Source organism: Apteryx mantelli, chromosome 8 (genome assembly GCF_036417845.1).
Source record: "Apteryx mantelli isolate bAptMan1 chromosome 8, bAptMan1.hap1, whole genome shotgun sequence".
NCBI classification, from domain to species: domain Eukaryota; kingdom Metazoa; phylum Chordata; class Aves; order Apterygiformes; family Apterygidae; genus Apteryx; species Apteryx mantelli.
Window position 1 is genome coordinate 11748223 of NC_089985.1, and position 20072 is coordinate 11768294.

Below are 20072 nucleotides of genomic sequence, written 5' to 3' on the forward strand. Positions count from 1 at the left end.
GATCCTCTCTGCTCCTCTCCACCTGAAATCTCTTCCGCCTTTCCTCTCAAGAAGTAGAACTAACCCCTTTGCCTGTGTGACCTATAAAAACGCCTTCACTCTTTTTTTTCCTCCAGTACATATGATGAAAAGCATGAGATCATTGGGATTTTTATAGCCCAATCCGCCAGCTTTTTTAGATAACTTGGATAGTGAGATGTAATTTTAGTTTGGGTCTTTGCCTAAAAATAGAGAATAATTATTAGTACATCAGACGTGGATATTGTAAGTGTTCGATAGGATTTAAATTGTTCTACGGGTACAGGAGTTGCTGTCTGGTGTCAGAAGGAAGGGCTGTCGGACCCTGAATCCCAACTCTAACCAGTGCTTCACGAGGAGCAATAAGAAACCTTAATGTGTAAAAATATTCGCAAACGTGAGTACAGGATTAGTGAAGAGGAGATGTTCTTACCTAACCGCAGACTTGCATCCCGACACAAAGGAGTTAACGTTTGAAATGGAGTTTAGTCCTGGTGTGCTTTCTCCATTGCCTCAAACTGCTTTTCACATTTCTGATTCTAATGCTTGTTTCCAATTCCACTTTGGTTTATTTGTTATAGTTGACTAAGCTTTTAAAAATGCCTCACCCCCACATGGCAAACATTTAATTTTAAGGGAAAAAGAAGGGCTAGAAAACAATCTAGAGAAGATCTTTCCCGTGTGATTTCAGAATCAGGTCTTTCCCTGAGCAATTTGACTTGCAGGAAACAAAGAGTGAAGCGTTAAACAAATTAGCTTCTTTTCAGAAGATCAGAAATGGGTCGCACTGTGCAATATGGGTCGCACTGTGCAAAAGAGTCACAATTATAGGGTTAATACGCAGTTAATAGGTGTTGGGTGAAATGCTGAAGTCCAGAGCAGGAGGGTTTGTTTTGAGCATTCAACTTATTATTAGCAGTAGTGTTGTGGTGGTGGTGTCTGTGCGTACAAGCGAAGGCTGGAGAGGCGATATCTTTTATTAGAGCAACCGAAGGGGCTGGAAAAAGCGGGCAGAAGCCAGGCTTGCGTGCCTGAAAGCTTGCTTGTTTTTTCCCCAGCCACCTCAATTTGTCTATACTAGTTTGGGGCAGTTCAGCCCCTGCTCTGAGGCTCTTGGGCCTTCAGGGCTCTGGGGTTGACGAGTTTGCACCTTCCTTCGGCAGAGCTGTTGCCTTCCCGGTGCTGCCATGCTGTGCCCAGCACATCGTTTCTCTTAGGAAACGGAGACTGTGGCTATAAAAGGGTGTGCGGTCACCTTCCTCGTAGCAGCTGGTCATCCTTCTGATGGTCGGGAGAAATGTCTGCAGTGCAACCATTCCCGCTTTGGCGATCTGTCCGCACCCCCTTCTGAGGCAGCTCATGATGTCCCCTGTCCCCGAGCGAGGACAGGGAGCATGTCACCTTGCCACAGAGGAGTCCCATTCTTAGCAGCTAATTTAGAGCGCCGTGAAGCATTGCCCTGAAATTGCGTGAACCTTGCCTGGAGGCTCAGCGCGAAGGCTCGCAAGCCCTTCAAACAAATCTGGGTTAACGTAGGACTCTGTAGCCCAGGCACTCTGCTCTTTGGCTCTGCTCCTCTCTGCCGTGTCCAACCGGGGTGCGTCAGTCTGGAGGCCGGTACCAGCCCTGGTGGCTCTGCACGTGGGCCAGCAGAAGCCGGCTGGACCGGCCCTCGCGAGGGAGGCTGGGATGGATGTGATAGCTCCCCCTCCGACCTGCTCCCCCTGCATGGCCCGGGTCCCGGAGGACCAAACTGTCGATCCCGATCTCCCTCCAGGAGCTTTCTGCCTTTGCTTTTCACCATCCTGGTGTTGAATCATGGATCCTGTGGGAGAAGCGCCCAAGCTGGTATCCAACCAAGGACGGTCGTTCTCCTGGAGACACTTTGCAACGCTCAGTCTGAGTTAAAGGTGGCTCAGAAAGTGCAAAGTGTGTTTTCTGCTTCCCTTTGGGAAGCTGGTTGGACACCAGAAGGTGGGGATGTGAGGAATGAAAGCTGAACGGGGGCTGGGGGCCTCCCACGTGGCGCTGGCGTGACTGGGAGCAGGGTGTCCTCTATGCCAGTGTTTTGGGGAGCGCTGGGTTATCATGGCTCTCGCTGGCACAAGGCATGAAAGAGATGAAAGTGTCTGTGCTCTTCTCTCTCCCACGTGCTGCCGAGTGGTCGTGCTTTATCATACTTATTGATTTTGATCTTACAACCAATTTAACAAAGCAGCTCTCCTGAGCCCCTAGGTGCTCCTGACTTAATTAAGTCCTTCTCTGCTCTCCAATCAGCGTGGTGGTTTGAGGCTGTTCATGGGCTGAAGTGCCAGCAGAAGGACCCTGCTGAAGGGGGGGGAAGGAAGAGTGGCATAAAGGGTGAAAGACCGCGTGCCCCGTGTGCTCACGCCACAGGATAAGCAGCCTCATATGGGAGGGAGTTTGGGTGGTATCAGCCCTTGCCTAAGAGGTTTCCTTTGCCACATCCCGTCCTTCTCAAACTGGCGAAGGGCGCCCAGCATGATGGGAAGATCTGGAGGATGATATGTCCTAGGTGGCCCTGGTGCTGCCAGAGCCAGATCTCTGTGCGTCCCTCTGCCAGTGTGGTCGTTCATGTTAAAAACAGGTTGAAATTCTCATGAGAAGCTGTAGGAGGGTTTGCTACCTCCCTGGTGCTGTGTGGTGTCCCTCTGCCAGGTGGTCTCGGCTGTCTTGACCCCCTCTCTGTTTGTTTGCAAGGTGTTGTGGGGATTGTCCTATTAGAAATCCTCTCGAGAGGGCCCTGAGTAGCCCCAGCAGTGCCCAGAGCCTGCAGGGGTGGCAGGATGAGGCGACCTGGTGGGGGGCTGAGAAGTGGGAGAAGCTGGGGATGGAGGGAGGAGATATTGCCGTGGTATCTCGCTGGCCCTGGAGCATGTCCCTCCGCCCCTCTGTCCCCTCCCCTCTCTGCTCACCTTGCAGTCCCTTGACCGCCTGCATTTCTGAGCCCTGCTCTGTTCCTGTCCTTGCTCCATGGCAGGTCTTGTCCCCCTTTTCCACTCCTGTTTTTTCCTCCCTCGTTCCACATTTCCATTGTCAAGTCTTTGTCCACCGCACCCCTTGCTCCTGGCCTCCCTCAAACTCGTGGCTGCACCCTGGACTCCCCAACTTTATCACTTATCCTTTACGGACTGCCTTCATCCTTTCTTTGCCCCTTTGAGTGTGCCTGGTCCCTGGATGCTGCCCCGGCCTTTTCCAGGGTGTTTTGAGAAGGGAGGAGAGGTGAAGCCCTGGGTCCCGCGCGGGGATTGTGCAGAGCGTTGGACGTAGGTGACAGCGGGAAAGCAGGGACTGTATGGCGGTGCTGGGGGCAGCGGTGGCCTGGGGCATCCCCGGGGCGGCGGGAATGCGTTGGAGGGGGGGACGCGGCGCAGGCAGGAGTCCTCTCCCCCACTGATCTCCCTGGCTGCAGAGCTGCGCGGGGGAGCAGCCCCTTCCACACGACGCACCTTGCTTTTTTTTCCAAAGTTAAATAACGCTCCTAGGACACCTCTCGCCGCCCTTGGCCCTTCAGCCAGCTTTAGCTTTGCAGAGTGAGCACCGCAGCTGGCTCCGGACCCGCTCCCGGCTCCGGTGCCACTGGGGCTGCCCAGCAGCGCAGCAGTGGCAGGAGGGTGGTGGGTACCGTCCTCTCCACATCCCGCTGCACCGCGCTGGGTGCTTTTTGTCTGCCCCCTTTCACAAACAGCGCTGTAAACTGGGGGAGGCGGAAAGAGGGGGAATATGAAAATGAGTTGTAACAACCTGGTTTGCTGATGGGAGATAGTTTCTGCTGTCGGGGTATCCTAGGAAACCGAACTCGTGTTTCTGAAGGGGCAGGTTCCTACCTGCTGTACCTCGGGGAGAGGAGGAGAGAAAGAGTGCTAATTGCTCAGCACGCCTGAGAGCTGCCTGAGAGCTGTTCTGGTCTGTAATTAGATGAATTAGTGGAACAATGACCCAATTTCCTTCAGTTTTTGGATTGCCGCAAACAGCCCTGAGGTTGCTGCCTCCCCCTGTCCCGCTCTCCTCCCCGTCTGCTCTTCCTCCTCCTGCTCCCTTGCTTTCTTCCCTCATTGCAACCCTTCTGCTTCTCTCCTTCCTCCTGGCAGTGCAGCACCCTGGGGACAGAGCTGTCACCAGCTCTCCTAAGTTGTTTTCGGGAGCTTGCTGCAGCCAGAAAGGGGTGAGCGGTTGCAGCAGGTTGATTCAGGGCTGCTTGGGAGCACGTGGCCCCACTCCTCCAGTTCATCCCCCTGAAAGGCCCCCCTGGCTGGGCAGCCAGGTGCAGTTCCTGAGGGGTGAGTGGCAGGAAGGGGGGGCGTTTGGTGGAGCCAGGAGCTTTGGAGGAAGAGCAAGCAAAGTCCAGGCAAGCTGAGCACACGGAGGAGGAGGAGGATCTGCACTGCCCGGCCATGCTGCCGCAGCTCTGCCCAGCATCTGAGCCATGCTGCTCCCAACATCCAGAGGCAGTGTCCCCCTTGTGTGTGCTGTGGCCTCTAGTATCTCCTCTGCAGGACTCAGTGTGTACTGGCTCCCCTCTCCCCCAATTTGTTTTCCAGAGATTGGCTTAAAAATCTTTGTGTTTTAAAAGAAAACCTCTGGAGTCCTTCTTTTGCCTGTTGGTTGCCTTCCAAGGTCATCAAACTTTTATTACTATATATTTTTTAATGCATATGAGATTCTTGGCTTATTCTCAAAAATCCCGGAGGTGGGGCTCTAAAGAAGCTCCATGTGTTGTAGAAGTCACAAAGCAGCAGATAGGCACTGAGCGGTGCTATGAGTTGTCATCACAGGGCTCGTTGCATGAGCCAGTGGCCTGCCAGTTGGACACTTCTGCTAATGTCCCTTTGGCACCCCTCAGGCACAGATGCCTGGGATCTCATCTTATCTGTAGGCACGGTTGTGGCCATTTGGACCTTCTCCCATGCTACCTGTCCTGAACAACTTAAATGTGGTTGCCCTGACTACCTCAGCGTGAGGCTGGGAGTACGTGCCCTGTTTGCTGCCTGGGGCAGAGGGAAATATAATTTCCTTGCAAACTCTCACCCCGCGTGTTGTGTTTCTGCCTGCAGTAGTTGAACCCTTTGTGGTGGTGTTCTCTTGGGCGGTAAGGCTGGCAACTTGAAGGAGCAGGTTCCCTTGGGCTTTAGGAGCACCAGTGGTTATCAGAGGGATGACCCACATCTCTGGAGTGCCATCTCTGGTCCAGGTTGCTCCTGTCCAGAAGGGAGGTCAAACCAATCCCACAAGACAAGTCGCGTTTGTGAAGAATGACATGTCGATGGTGTTCAGGTCCCAGAGCGCATTGAGGTGGCATGGGTTGAAGTTTAGTGCTGCGGCATGGGGCTCTCCCCCAAGCTGTCCGTCCTGACACCTGACGCATGGGTTATAGGTGGGGGACTACAGGGCTGAGTGTTCACTGGTAACTTTGGCTGGCCAAACAGCTTGGCTTTTAAGCTTTTGTGTCTGCATTCAACGGCTCTTGGTGGTTATGGGCTTTGGGAGGCATCAAGTCAGCATAAAGTTGTCCTCTCTGCACCTGCTGGCAGGTGAATCCCAGGCTCTGCACCAAGCAGGGCACGTTCTTCCTTGTGGCTCCCCCAGCCTGGCTTGGGAATGTGACTCTTGGCAGTGGCACGCTCGGTGTGACTTTTCTCACGTCTGCTCGCCTGGGGCTGCTACATTCAGCTGGGAGAAGATGGCTGTGGACTCAGGGAGGGCAGACTCACTGGCTCCAGCTGCCAGGCACCCAGCTGGGGTGCCTCACACTCACGGGGCTGTGGGGTGGTCGAGGGCTCTGCATGCAGTAACTCTGCTTTCTCCGTGTCTGGCTGCAGCATCCTCGCCACTGCTGGGACGCACTTCAACACACACGTGGACCTGCGGACCCTGCGGGCCGTGCGCGTGCTCAGACCTCTGAAGCTCGTCTCAGGCATTCCCAGTAAGTTGGATGCTCTTGGTCCTCCTCCCAGGGTGTTCGCATCTCTTTCCAACACCCTTCAGATTTAGAATAGTCCTTGTGCCACCTTGGACAGAGAATGAAAATCAGGGAAGTGGGAGAGAGTAAACCCTGATCACAAATGGATCAGGGCAGATCTTACACGTGATCTTCCCAGCAGTCCCTTCAGTAAACTAAAAGAGGTAACTACACAGTGTGGAAACATTTGGTGTCCCTGGGTGGCATTTCCTCCTTACCAGCCAGTTTGAGGCTTAGCGCTCTCTGCTAGAACAAGGTAGGGATCTGCAGATCGGCAGGACCTGCAGACTGGTTCGGCTCCCTGGCCAGAAGGCAGTGGGTGGATCCTTTAGGGACTGAAGTTTATTCAGGGGAGATCTAGTTTTTGCAAGATTTCATCTGCAGGAATGGGGATAAATAAAGAAACTAGGCTGCTGGTATCTCTGATCCTCCCTTCCTTCCCTCCTTGGGCACTGAACATGCAGTATGCTGGATCCATAACTTGGAGGCAGAAAGGAGGAGAGAGAGGAACATGGGTCATGCGGGTCGCTGAGTCCAGCCACTTGCTGTTGCCATGTAAAAAATGCTCTGCTGGATGCTCAAAGCTTTCTCACGATCTTCATGGAGCCCTGTACCAAGCTGCAGCCCTGCAGAGAGGGCCATAATTGTAAGTAGGAGAGATCAAGGGCAGCACCAGCTTTATTAGGTTCTGGAAATGTTGTGAGATTTATTCCAGAAGACTCCTAAATGGTTCTAGGAAACTAATTGTGACCTACTGCAGAAGTAGGCAAGCAAACCTGCCTTATAGACCCTAGGAAATTCCCCTGCACGTGGGTGCTGTGAGGGGTTTAACCCAGTGTCCTGGGCAGGGTGCAGCTAAGGGATGCTGAGAGCTTGGTGGCTTTGTGCTGCTGGCAACAGCAGCTCGTCCCCAGCAAGCAGGACCAGCAGGAAAGCTGGAAGGCAGCCCCAGCAAAAGCTCCTCTAGGAGGAAAACATCCCTTAATTTCAGTGGCTACTAGGGCTGGGTTGTGGCATATGAAACCTTCCCTCTCCAGACAGCTGGTGGCAGCAAGTCACTGACCACCTGCCAGCTCTTCAGTGGGGCTGTGCAGTCCTTGCTTCTAGTGCTCAGAGTGCACAGTACAGTCCTGAAAGCAAGCAACAGAGAAATCCTGAGGGAAAGGTGTCCCTTTCCTTGCTAGCCAGAGTTGTCTCAGCCTGGCCCCTTTCACCAGTTGCTGCTCAGGAGGCGCTTATCAGGCCCAGTTTGGTGTGCCTCCCGTTGGAAAGTGCTCTGTGTTAGAAGCATTAGTCAGAGTTAAGGTTCTTTGGAAGAAAAAACCTGCCCTAAGAAGCAGGTTGCTGGGTCGGTGTGGGTCTCCTTGCTAAGCATGTGCCTTTGCTTACTGCTGCTGGGGGACGGCAGAGGGATTATGGCTCTCTCTGTGTCCCTTGGAGGTGCCACCTAGACGGTCAGTCCCAGGTGGTCAGGCAGCAGGCTGGGAGGACGTGGTGGTTAGCGCACCATGGGAGCACCTCGGCGATCCCGTGGGAATCAGGGTGCCATGGTGCTGAGTTCTGTATAATGCATTGCAAATGATGGCTCCTGCCTTGAAGAGCTTTTATTCAAAAGAGGCAAAGCACAGAGGGAAAGCAGAATACAGGAGGGAGGACTTGATTAGTGTCTCTCAGTGAGTCAGAGGCAGATCCCAAAAACAGCCCTCCCTGGAGCCAGGCTCTGCACCCTGGCCCTTCTGCTTCTCTCAAGACAGCGTTTTCCTCCATGGTCCTCAGCTGTCCAAACAGACATCCTCCAGTCTGTGCTTGGGCCTGTCATATTTATCTGACTGCCCTTCCTCTTCCTCCATGGTTACTGTCTTTCTTGCCACATGTGGGATAGACATGCCCCAAGCAGGGGGGCTGCAGCACCTTGCTGAGCTGTGCTGTCTCTTTTCCCTTCCAGGTCTACAGATCGTGCTGAAATCCATCATGAAGGCCATGGTGCCTCTTCTCCAGATCGGCTTGCTGCTCTTTTTCGCTATTCTGATGTTTGCCATCATCGGCCTGGAGTTTTACAGTGGGAAGCTGCACCGGGCCTGCTACACAAACAATTCAGGTGAGGACACGGTCCCCGCTCCCTGCTCTGCACCCCGCAGGTGGAGAACAGCCAGGGTGAGCTGTATCTGTGCGTTGCCCTGACAATTCAAACACCAGTGCAGCTGCGATCCTGGGAAGCCCAGGGCTGAGAAGAGCCTGCATTTTGCTTCGTGCACACTGGGCATCACTCAGTTGTGTTAAGGATGTAGCAATTTCTTCCCTTCCTTTACGGGGGCATTGGTGTGCAGCCAGGGCTAGTCCCCATGGAGGCCCCCTGCTCTGTCTCAAGCCCGTCTGCATTTGGGCTTTTCCCCTCTCCTGTCCTCTGCTTCTCCCTTACCTCTGTGTCCTTTGACTCTCTGCTGTCTGCTCGCAGGTGAACTAGAGGAGCTGGACCCCCCTCATCCGTGCGGGGTGCAGGGTTGCCCCCCAGGTTACGAGTGCCGGGAGTGGATCGGTCCCAATGACGGGATCACGCAGTTCGACAACATCCTCTTTGCTGTGTTGACCGTCTTCCAGTGCATTACCATGGAAGGGTGGACCACAGTCCTGTACAATGTGAGTAACGCGGCTTCGGGTCTCTCTGAGCAGCTGGACAGCAGGGTGGGGAGCTGGAGACAGTATTTCCAGGTCCTGAAGACCTTTGAAATCCTGAGTTTCCTTAGTGGTGGAGATGGAGCCAGTCCTTCCCATTTGGGCAGGAGATGTCAGGGGAGCGCAGAGGCATGTGTTACACGTCTCCTTGGGTTCCCTGGGCAAAGGGCTTGGCCCCCTCTCTAGGCTGGTTTTGCAACCTGTTGCAGAGAGCAGATGTGCCCGCGTGCCTGTGCCCATGTCACCGACTGTCCTGGCTGCAGGTCTGCGATGGCAGCGGCATGTGCCAGCCTCGGAGCTCAGCCCCGACCACCTCTGCGGGCAGAGCGGGGCGCGCGGTGTCCGCGCCTGGGCAGGGACAGGCTTTTTGGTGTCCTGCTGGGATCTGGGGCCTTTGGGGTTCACGCTGCAAATGCCGGTCTGCACTGATGAGGCGGGGGAGCAGCTATGCTGTGTCTCTGTGGTTTGCTCGCGAGGGAGCTGTTGCATGACGTTTCTAATGCCAGAGCCCGCGGGCCGAGCTGGGAGCCACTTCGGGAGCAAGCTGGAACCAGGAAAAAGATACAGGCTATCACACGGTGCAATATCTTTGTGGGTGATTGGCCATATAAGTAGGTTTTAGTTTATGGGCTAGAAACAACCACACCAGTCCTGTTCCCAGCCTAATTTCAGCATCAATTTCGGCGTCACTGCACCGGGAATGTTTTTATACCCTGGTTCCCATAATGCCCAGAGACTTGCAGAGTGGCATTGCTCTGCGGGAGGCAAATTGGATGGTTTGTGGTGGGGAAACATTCTTGGGTATTTACTTTGTCTGTTGTGAGCAGAAAGGCTGATTTTAACTCTAGGCCTCCAGACCGAAGGTGCTGCCCTTCCAGCCTTGGGGCCCAGTTCCTCTCTGTAGATCCCAGGGTCCTTCTGGAGGGGACAGACAGCCTAGCGTGCAGGGAGGGAAAGGACCGCAGAAACCTAGATCAGGCTAAAAAGGGGAGCGTTCATGGCAATGGGTTAACCGCGCCGTGAGAATTTGTCCTTTCTCATCCTAAAGCAGACGGTCGGCGTCTGGAGCTCGCTGCTTCGGCAGGGGAATTAGGCAGAATTGAACCACTTGGGAGTTAAGACCAAAAAAGAACATTTCTTGGCCGCTTCTGGTGTATCAATGAGATTAGAGACTTAACTACAGTGTGTATTGCCCAGGCATAATTGAATATACCATGAAAGGTGATTTTCCCTGCAGATCTGCCTGCTGCATGTTTCCCCTGCTTTTGAAGTGTCCGGGCAGCTGGTGCCTGTTCCTATTGCTGAATCGTGGCCTGTAAATGCCCAGCACTGGTATGGGAAGCGCTGCATGGCCCTGGCTCCCAGTCAGCTCTTAGCCCTTCCTCCCCACGAACACCTGAGAGGAGCTAAGGTGGCGCTGGGCTGCGCTCGGCCCTCCCACGCAGCCCAGCTCTGCGCCTTCCTGCCCCCAAACCCATCGCTCGCTCAGCGCTGGGATGGGGCGCGTCCGCAGCCGGCTCCGCGCGCCGCCCCGCTCCCCGGTGTCGCCTCCTCCGCTTTTTGCCGGCTGCTCTTCTTCGGCATCCGCAGCAATTAGGGGTGCTGCGTCCGCCGTTCCCAGGACCGTGCGCCCCTGGCTCCCTGCCCTGTGATTATCCTCGCTGGCCTAACGAAGGCAGCGCATCCAGCCTTCCCCTGGCTGCATGCACCGGGCTCTCGACAAGGGAGTCCACCCTGCGGTGTGCGAGGGGGCCAGTGAGCTACACCGACGGGCAATTTAGGATCTTGCTAGTCTCGTGGGTTTGCACTGGTGGCTCTTGGGAAAGTCCGACCTCTTGCCATTTAGGATGTTCTTGCTGAGAAGGCTGGAGCTGATCCTTTCTTACCCGTGCCACGATCCCTTCCAAGCTCTCCTGGCACTGGCACCGTCCCCACAGCTGGGACAGCCAGCCTGGCAAGGGCTTAGTGCTGGTGGGAGAGGTGGCGGTGAGCTGCAAGCGCCTGCGACGTGCTGGGTTTGGGGTCTCCTGCGTGGGATTTAATGCTACCTCCCGCTCTCCTTGCGGCACGTGCGCTGGGTGACGTGCCGCTATGCAACGGCACGGAGCTGGGAGCTGAAGACTTTCCAGCCTGGAGGCTGTTGGAGGCTGCTCAGGGGGCGGTGGATGTGTGTGCTTGCAGGCTGCAACTGCTCCTGGTCTCCCAGCTGCAGCAGGGCATGGCTGGGTCTCCCAAGGCCTGGACCTTTAGCTGGAGAAAACCCAAATATTACCTTGCTCTCTCGGACTGCATCAGGTTAAAAATCAGGCTGGACAGCTAAACCATTGAGGTTTCCAGCACCTCCCAAGATCTAGCCAGACCTGAAATGCTACAAAAACCACTATTCTGCAGGACTTAGCAGGCCTCAGCAGGTTTTTTTTTCCCTGTTTCACCCTGTAGCTATTAAATCAGTTGACCACCTGGATATCCAAACGATTTTCCCAGCATCTATTGCAGCACTGGCCAAATGCTCTCTGTCATGGTGTCCCCAATGGCTGGGACTGTAAGGTACCTCCCTTTCCCGTCCCTCTCTGCAAAGTAGCAGCTATTACTTACCTATAATGGAGAGTATTAGGGACATTTCTTTGCTTTTAATTGAATGAGGATTTGGGCCTTGGTAGTAAAATGCTGCTGATTCACTTTGCTGTTCATCCCTCTCCGTCTCCCACTTTTCCCTGCACTGTCCCTTAGACACTTCTTGCTCAGGCTGTCTGGTGGTGCCTCCCCTCCCTTCCCTGGGCGCGGATGTGCTCCTGATGAGTCTGGCTCCTCCGGGGACTTCTAGGGCTGGCAGGGGACTAGACGCTGTGCTGGTGGCTTCTCTTTTGCAGAAAAGATGGGGAAGGAGAGAGAGTGGTAAAGTGGTGTCGGGGAGCTGGGGGTGGCCAGAGCCTGCCGGGGCGAAGGAGATGGTTCAGGCCGGTGGTGGTGGATGTGGTGGTGCGCGCAGGGGTTGCCACATCGGAAAGCAACCTGAATGATGTGGCGTGCTGAGGCCGGCGGCAGGCACGGGTTTCCTGGATCTCCTTGGCTGCTGGTGTGGTCTCGGGGCCAGCAGGCCTGTCCGGCCAAGCGCGCTCGCAGCCGTGATGCCCAGACGTGTGCCAAGGAAGAGAGGGAGCCGTGCGTGCACGGTGCGCCGAGCTCAGGCTCCCGGCGCCGGCAGAGCCAGCGGTTCGGGACCTGGCCCTTCTCCCGTTCCCCGCAGCGGGCTGCGACGGCGGCGTGCTGAGCCGTCCCGCCGGCTGGAGGACCGTCCTTGCGTGGGGCGCGTGTGCGCCCGCTGCCTGCCCGTTTTGGGGGCTAGCTGGGGGCTCTGCTGTCTCGCCGGGGTACAAGGAGCAGAGACCGGCTCCTTTCAGGCTGGCAATGCGGGCCTTGCAGAAGAGAGGCAGAGCGCAGGAAAAATGTTTCAGCCATCTCTCAAATAAACTGCTTACTATAGTATTCCCCTGTGTAGCTGTATCGTGATTTTCAGATCCGTTTTTCCCCTATTTACCAGGTCTAGAAATGCAGCTCTCGGAATTTGTAGGGAGCATCATGAGAGGATAATCAGCCCCGTGGTATTTTCCACGTGTGTTGTTTTACGGATGTGCTTTGCTTTCCCATTGTTTTCACTAGTCTTGCCCGCATGAAATGCTGTCTTGCTACGTAGAAATTGCCATATGATTAAAAAAAATAATAATAAAATGAAGCCCTCAAGCCGAGGCATGTCATGTCTTTTCCAGCTCCCATCCCGAGGAACCTGAGAAACTTTAATTCCTTTTAGAGGGAATCTGAGGTTCATGGTTCCTCTAGCTGTCTCTGCCCGCCTGCCGCAGTGCAAGACGAAGGCTAGGAAATACTTGCTTTTTTCCCCTCCTGTTGGAGCAGATACCTCTTTCCTGGGCTGGATTTAGACTAAACCTGATTTCTGTAGAGACCACAGGGAGAAATAACGCTGGCAAAGAGGATTGCTGCCCTACTTCTCTGCTTACGTGGGCTTGCCGGTGCGGGACAGCGTCCAGGTTCCAGTTTCTTAATTAAACAGCAGAGCTGCAGTCGGGGCGGCTGCCCTGGGGCCGTCGAGGAGCCGCGCACCCCGGCGGCGCGGTGACGGGCGACGCCGTCGGCTGCGGGCGCTCAGCCGGGGTCCGCGAGCCCCACAGAAAGACAGGGGAGGTTGAGATCGCGAGGTCCCGGCTGCGAGGGCTGCGTTCATTCCCAGAGGCTGTTTGTTCGCCTCCCGGTTTGGAAGCGTGCAGCTGCTGCGCTTGCAGGTAGCAAGGAGCATCCCGGTTTTTAGGGAACCGTCGGTCTCTTGTTCCCCCGGTGCCTTGGAGTCGGGCATTAGTTTAAGGTTAGCCCACGACAAATAAAAACGTCGCTGTGTGGACAAAGCTGCCTTTCGCAGCGGCTGGAGCCTCCGGTGCTGCCTGAGTGGGGAAGGGAGCAGGGCTGGGCGCCGAGGGGGCCCCACGCCGGAGAGGCTCGGGCGCCGCGCAGACGCGCCGTTGGCAGAGACCGCCAGCACCCGCGGTCTGCGGAGAGCCCGTTTCTTTGCACGGGTCTAGCTGCCAGGTAAACTATTGATCGTAGCGTTGTAGACCCGGTAAAGCCACGTGAGCTAAAGCAATCCGCAGACAGGCTAATGAGAGCCAGGGCTGTTTGCGCAGCGGTGATAACCAAGGTGCGGCCAGGCCGGGGCAAGGAGCTGACTTTGTGATGGATATTAGCAGCGATGTGTAAAAACGTTTGCCTCTTAAGCACACAAGCATTAAAGCAGCACTGGAAAAGCGTGCGTGCTGATAATTAAAAATGCATGCCAAAGCGTAAAGGGAGGTAGCAGGCCACGGTCGCTTGCTATAAACGCAAAAGCACTCTCATGGCGTGAGGAATGGGCCTGGGAAGCTGGAGGGCAGTGAGGTACGGGGGTTTCAAAACACAGTCCCTCTCGGCACTGAGCACTTGGAAATGCCAGGACCAAACGCTGGGAGCTTCTGTGCGGAGCAGCGGCTGCGGCGGTCCCTGCCAGGGCTGAGCTGCCCCGCAGCTTGCAGCGGGCCAGGCAATTGCGAACAGACCTGCCGGATGTGAAGCGCGAGCCACGTACGGGGAGTCTCGCGGCAGAAACTCTGCCGCGTGCCTGCAAAAAGCAGGGAATCGAGCTGCTGCGGGGCTGGGGACTTGCAGTAAGTATGACTCAACGGCCACGTGCTCCCGGCGCGCGCAGGCAGAGGCAGGCTGCGGCGCGGAGGCTACCTTGCACGCGCGCCGGCACCTGGCTCCAGCTGGGCAGGCGGCCGGGGAGCCCTCCCTGCGGCCCGGGAGCCGCCGGCTCACACCTCCGCCGTCGGCCGCGGGGACGACCGGCACGGCGCGGTGCGGGCTCAGCGAGGCGAGATGCGATTCCCCGCTAATGACGTCAGGGCTGGGGAAGCAGCTCTGCCCCGGGCGGGAGAGCTCCCGTCAAAGACAAGGCATCCGCGTGGGATCTGCGATAAGTGCGGGGTACAAAAGGAGCACAGAGCCACCGAATCCACCCTTTTACCAAGATACGTCTAGGCGCAAGTCTGGGTTTCATGCTACTGAGCAGAGGATAGGATTTTCGAGTGACTTGGGTGGTTTTAAGCATAAAGCACTAAACGTGAGATCTTTTGTTGGAGCCTGACTTTAAAATGTTTTTTAAATCCGCTCTTTTAAAAGTGGGTGTGTTTAGGCAGCTGTGACTGGGGCAGCGGAAGGAGGAGGTGTGTTAAATCACTGGTCACGCCGGAGCACAAAGATGAGAGATGCGCGCAAGGCTCGGCTCTCCCACTCCCTGCTCCTTCTCAAGTTGCAATAGTCTGGTGGCCTTGGAGGGACTCGGAGGAGAAATCTGTTTTAAAGGCAGAGCAGTTTTTTTTCGTGTGTGTGTATGTACAAGGCTGCCGATCGCTTATTGGCATAAATCCCTGGGGTTTCACAGTCACTGCCTGAGATGCTCAGCACTCAGCTGCTGTCCCTGAAGCACCTCCATCGAGTGACATCTCTCCCTGCCACGTTTCTAAGCAGGACCCGAGCATCTCACGGGTCTGAGTGCGTTTTTCCTCCTGCTCTGAGAGAGGGCAATGCTGCTCCTGGTTTAATGTGGGGCAAGCTAAGAGCAGAGAAACTAAATGACCCGACCAAGCTGAGGCCGGGCGGCAATGGCAGAGAGGAGTTTGCTTCTGCCCGGGTGTGCTCAGAGCTGGAGCAGAGCATCTGGCACAGCTTCCACTTGGCTACATTCTCCCGCAGAGCCAGTGCTTTCGGGAGCTGGAAGGTGGGATGCTTTGGATCATTGCTGCTCCTTGCTCCCTTGCTTTCTCTTGACTCCGTTGTGTCCCTTCCCGCTTGCTCGTAGCTGTTTCTCAGACAACACTGTCGCAGCTCCTCTGCTATGGTCGCTCCTTTGGGCGTGCACGCGCACGCTAACGGACAAAGCTCTGGAGATGCTCGGTACAGCAGGGCTGGGGCGGCTCGGGGGTATCCGAGGCCGCTCTGCTGCTCCTCGAGGCAGTGCAGAGGCTGAAGGCTGGGAACTGGCAGCGCAAAGAGGAGGGAGCAGCGGGTAGCTGTGATTCCCAGCAAGGAGATGAGATGTGCTTGGCTAGCACAGCCGCTCCTAACGCAGAAAATACAGGGGTGTCTTTGGAGAGGGAAGGAGGAGCGAGGGAGGCAGGTGACTGAAGGAGTTGGGAGAGACGCGTGGAAGCGGGGGACTGCTTTGCTTTTTAATCCTCCGTGCCCTGGGACGTTGCCAGGCTCTCGAGCTGGAACGCTTGCCCAGGGAAAAGAAGTCCCTTCTTGTGTGTTTTAAATTAAAACAAAACAAAAAAAAAAATCCTGTCAGGGTGGTATGAAAATTTAATCAACACCCAGCGCTCTTAGCAGCTTGCTAGCAAGCACAGATCTTATTACCTCCGCAGCTATTTCTGGCGGATCCCAGCCGCTCCAGCAGCGCCGGGGCCACGCGAGCGAAGCGGCGTGTGCTGGAGGGCGGGAGGGCAGGCAAAAATCCCCCCGGCATTGCTGCACCCCAGGATGGAGCCCGTGCCTCCCTCTGGGAACCGCAGCGGGAACAGCCCGTCACCGGGAAGGTCCCGAGCGAGGGCTGGGGCTGGGTTTAAATGCAACTCAAGTTTGCAAGGACTTCGGGAAGTTCCAAACCCGGAGGTTTAAAACTTTCCTGGCCTGTAGCAAACAGCCCTTTCGCCCCGCGTCGGTCCTGTCCGCCCGGGGTCTCGGCGCTCCGGCTGCGCGCCCCCAGCGCTGCAGCAGCTCCCGTCGCAGCCTCTTCTCTTGAGCCGCTCGAGCCTGGGCCGCCGGCCTCGCGCGCGCCAGCCTCTCTCCGCTGGGCCGCGGGCGCCTGCGCTGCCCGTGATGAGGGCGCCTGCGCGCGGCGGCGGGCTTGGCCGGACGAGCGTCCGCGCCGCCGGCCAGGAACGGCAGCTCCTTGCCCGAGTAGCCGGGTGTAACGAGGGCACCCGATTCACCCGGCCGCTGCCCGCCGAGCAGCGAGGCGAGTGGAAAGCGTGGGGCCGCTTTCTGGGAGAGGTGCGCGTGCGGGGACCGGGGGCAGAGCTGCCTTTCCTCCCCCTCTTACCGCCAGCAGCGAAGGCCCATCCACACGCGCTTAATTTACTCCGCGATGCTTCCTAACCCCTGCTGCACGCGGGCGTTGGGTCCTGCGAGAGGAGCAGCGGCGGTGGCTTGTCCGAACCCCCGCGTCCAGGTAAGCACCTGCGGTGGAAACGCGGGCACCGCCGTGGCCAAGCGCCGGCTTTAGCGAAGGCTGAGCACTCCGCGGGACTTTACAAACATTACCTAATGAAAACTTCGCCCCTCCTGGGAGGCGGCTAAGCGGGCGTGAGCGTCCCGGGGGGGGGTATTCTGGCTGGGCGGGCGACAGCCCGGGAGGAATCCGGCTGGAGGAGCGCTGTGGGGTTTGCAGCCTGCTGGCTGGCCCCCGAAAGTGTGGGCGCGCGCGTGCATGGGGAAAGGGCTGCTCGCATCCGTGCTCCTGCGTGCTCCAGGGATCCGAGTGCAGCAAAATGAAAATCAGTTTCCGCACCCATTTTGAACAGTTTTGAAACACTTAATTTTCATAATGCTTTTAGCAATGCATTTTTTTGAGTCAAAAGTGGAAACGTTTCATATGGAAAATAGAAAAATGAAATATATTGTTTTTTTCCCTGTCTCCTCCTTCCCTCGTCTTACCTACACACAGATGCCCACACACTCGGGGCCTCCCTGAGCTTTGAGCATCCCTTTTTGGAGATTCCTGGCTTCTCGCTGCCTGTTTGCAGTGCCACCAGGGCTTTGCACGCCACCAACCACCCTCTGCCCGACGAGCGGGCTGTGGCCATGGTGTCCGGAGGGGACGTTGGCGGTGGATGCCTGTGGCCGGCGTTCGGGGACTCTCCCTGAGAGCATCAGGTACTTGCTGAGCGTGCTTTGGGCAGGTCCCCGGCGGCCTCGGATTCGAGCCCAGTCTCCCGTCGACTCCGGCCAGCAGCAAAGCGTACCCTGGCTTCGAGGCGCCGCCGTCCCGCGCTGTGGCCCGCGGCCTGCCCAGCAGGATCAGGCCCGCCGAGGGCCAGCCCTCCTCCTGCGAAGGAAATGTACCCATTTCCTCATTAACCTAATTTGGGAAAGAAAAGCATTTTCATTCAGCTCTTGTACAGTCCCGGGGTCGCTGATGGATACCAGGCACCGCTGGCGGGGAGCGAAGCATGGCCCTGCATGCAGGAGATCAAATTACAGCTATTAAAGGGAAGAAAGAGATCTGTTACTGTGCTGGGGAGAGCAGCAGCGGGTGTTGAGGGGCCAGCTAGGCCGGGGAATCTGCTGTAGGGTGGTGGGGTTTTTTTTCCTGGTATAGTGAGATTTTGATGCTGTTGCTGCTGGTCCGTGTGCATGTTTGTAACCCGGCTGCAGCCGTGCCCTGCAGGGAGAAGCGGTCGGAGGCAGCGCAGTGAGCGATGGCTCTGCCCTGGGCTGGAGCATGGTGCGTGTTGCTGCTGAGGTAGGAGCAGCAGGAGTTGCCAAGTTGGGGGTCTGGCTGCAAATCCTGGAAGCACTGATGGATTTTGCATCCACTGTCCCATCAGGTCTGGTCTCCCCCTAAGCCGGGTAGAAAGCCTCGGGCCAGCATTGGAGAGGAAAATCACAGTGTGCGGGGCCAGAGGAAAGCCTCCTGAGATAACAACCGTCCTCTTCGTCCCCAAACCTTCTTGTTAGGATTCACAGAAGGGAAGGGCAAACAGACCTCTCCTGCCCTGCTGTGGCAGTTGCGGAGGTCTGCACACCATGTCTCAGCCTGGTAAAGCCCGTCTGCAGCCCAAATACTGCCCAAGACGTGCAGAGCGGCATGGCAGTGTCTGCAGCCCTGGGCGACACGAGCCCAGCTCTGGTGGTGGGTCCCTATGGGGTGGTGCTGCCACAGCATGGGAGATGCACAGGGATGTAGCAGAAGGACAGCAATTAAAGCAGGATCGGGGTCCTCCCCGCAGCCCTCGTCCCAGGAGAGGAGGCTGTTTTCTCCTTCCCCGCGATTGGCGGATGCCCGCAACGGCAGGTTAAGTGTGTGTTTGGATTTTTCCCTCTTAGTGCAATGCTATCTATTCCCCGAGCAAGTCACGGACAGTTGGTTACAGTAATGATTGTATATTACACCAATCTAATTATGTGCTGTTTGGTCTGGATTCAAACAGAAATCACAGGGGCTCTATCCTAATGCAGATGAATTTTGACAGGGGGCTCAATTGAATGCAGGACATTAGCATGTGCAGGGAGGCGTTTGCCGGAGCTCGGAGGGGGCAGAGGGATCTGTTGTCTCTGCTCGGAGCAGTTTGGCCTTAATGCTTTGCAGCAGGGACCATCTTTCTTTGCGCCTGGTCTTCCCAGTAGGGAAGACTTTTGTAAGTGCACAGTCTAGGTGATTGTCCGTCTATCCATCCTTCTTCCTTCTCATCTTTCCTCTGCAATTTTGGGGCCTGTTGACCAAACTCAAACCAAGCTGGCTGTGGTGATCTCCAGGATACAGTTCCTACAGGCAGCTGGGTAAAGGGGAGAAAAGTCCCTCCCCTGCACCTACCCTCCAGGTAAAACCTGAAGTGGGAGCTCAGCCCTATTACTAGACACTGGAGAATCACCAAGTGAGAGAATAGATGTGTGAATGAAGGCCAGCAGCTTCCTAAATCTTGTTGCTCTCAGGACAAGTCAGGCGCATGCTGCCTTGGTCGGCAGGATCCTAATTCCTCTCACCGAGCCACCAGGAAATGGGTGGTACTTAAAGGCATGCTGCAAAGGCAGAACATGCTTTATGTTTATTTTTAGGTAGGAGACTGAGTTTGTGAGTTTTCCCCCCCCTTCCCTATGGCAAAGAAATCCTAAAGTTTCCCATGCAAGTGCAGCCCGAGGGAGGATACGTGTGGGCTGCAAGCTTGTGCTTTGCATTCCACTTACGTATATATTTAGACTTCTTTAGATTTCTAGCCCCCCGAGTGAGACCTTCTTTTGCAGCTCTCTGTGCGTTTCCCGCCCTTGGAAAACACAAGAGCTGCAGAAAGAATAGACGCGCTCCGGGTCCCCGCGGCCACCGACTCTCCCTGGCACCGGCAATTTCCTCCTCCGAGCGCACTATTGAGAAGCATGTGCTTGCCGCGAGCTGGAAGGAGCTCTTTCACCGGCTGGAGACCTGCGGCGGCATGTGCCCTCCCGGCTCTGTTACCGTGTGAGGTCCTGCTCCCGCTCCTTTGCGGGTCTCCGCAGCATGGCACAAGGAGGGAGGTGAATTGCGTCGTTTTTAGGCCATCAGCCTTTGCCCGCAGTGCTCAGCCCCCGGGCATGCCATGTGTGAGGGCAGCGGGCACAAGCCGTGTTGCTGTGCGTAGGTCAGTGCTGTGCAGTGATTCGGCTCCCGCTGGGTATGGCTTGGGATCTCTACGGTGGGCTGAGCAGGAGAAATACCACTGGGTGCTTTGTCCCTCGGGGAAACTGTAACTCCCTCATCTTCACCAACAAGCTCAGGTTGCTTGTACTGGGAGCTCAGCTATTTCTGCATGCAATAGGCAACATATCTTTTGTTCCGGTGGCCATGGAAGAGCATGGGTAGCGGCGTTTTAGACTTGTGCGGTGCATAACAGGAAGGTAATTGCCTTAAATTGAAGGGAAGAGTAAACTAAGATCAGCCTGTCAGGCGGGTCCTGAATTTCCCAAAGGGCTTGGATTAGCAAAGGGGCCTGGTCTCTAGCACACGGAGCCAAGCATTGCAAGGAGTCCAGGAACACGAATGAGGAATTTTTTCATTAAAGGAGTTATAGCATTCATTTAGTTTAGGGATTAAATTAGCTGTGGT

At 56.1% G+C, this 20072-nt stretch overlaps 1 protein-coding gene across 1 annotated transcript in view; it reads left to right on the plus strand.

Annotated features, from left to right (window-relative positions):
- Positions 1-20072, plus strand: part of CACNA1E (calcium voltage-gated channel subunit alpha1 E) — a 106003-nt gene that overhangs the window by 10726 nt on the left and 75205 nt on the right. The window contains exons 3-5 of the mRNA XM_067300616.1: positions 5859-5962; positions 7944-8096; positions 8454-8635. Of these exons, the coding sequence (XP_067156717.1) occupies positions 5859-5962; positions 7944-8096; positions 8454-8635 (439 nt within the window). The remainder of the gene's footprint in view (positions 1-5858; positions 5963-7943; positions 8097-8453; positions 8636-20072) is intronic.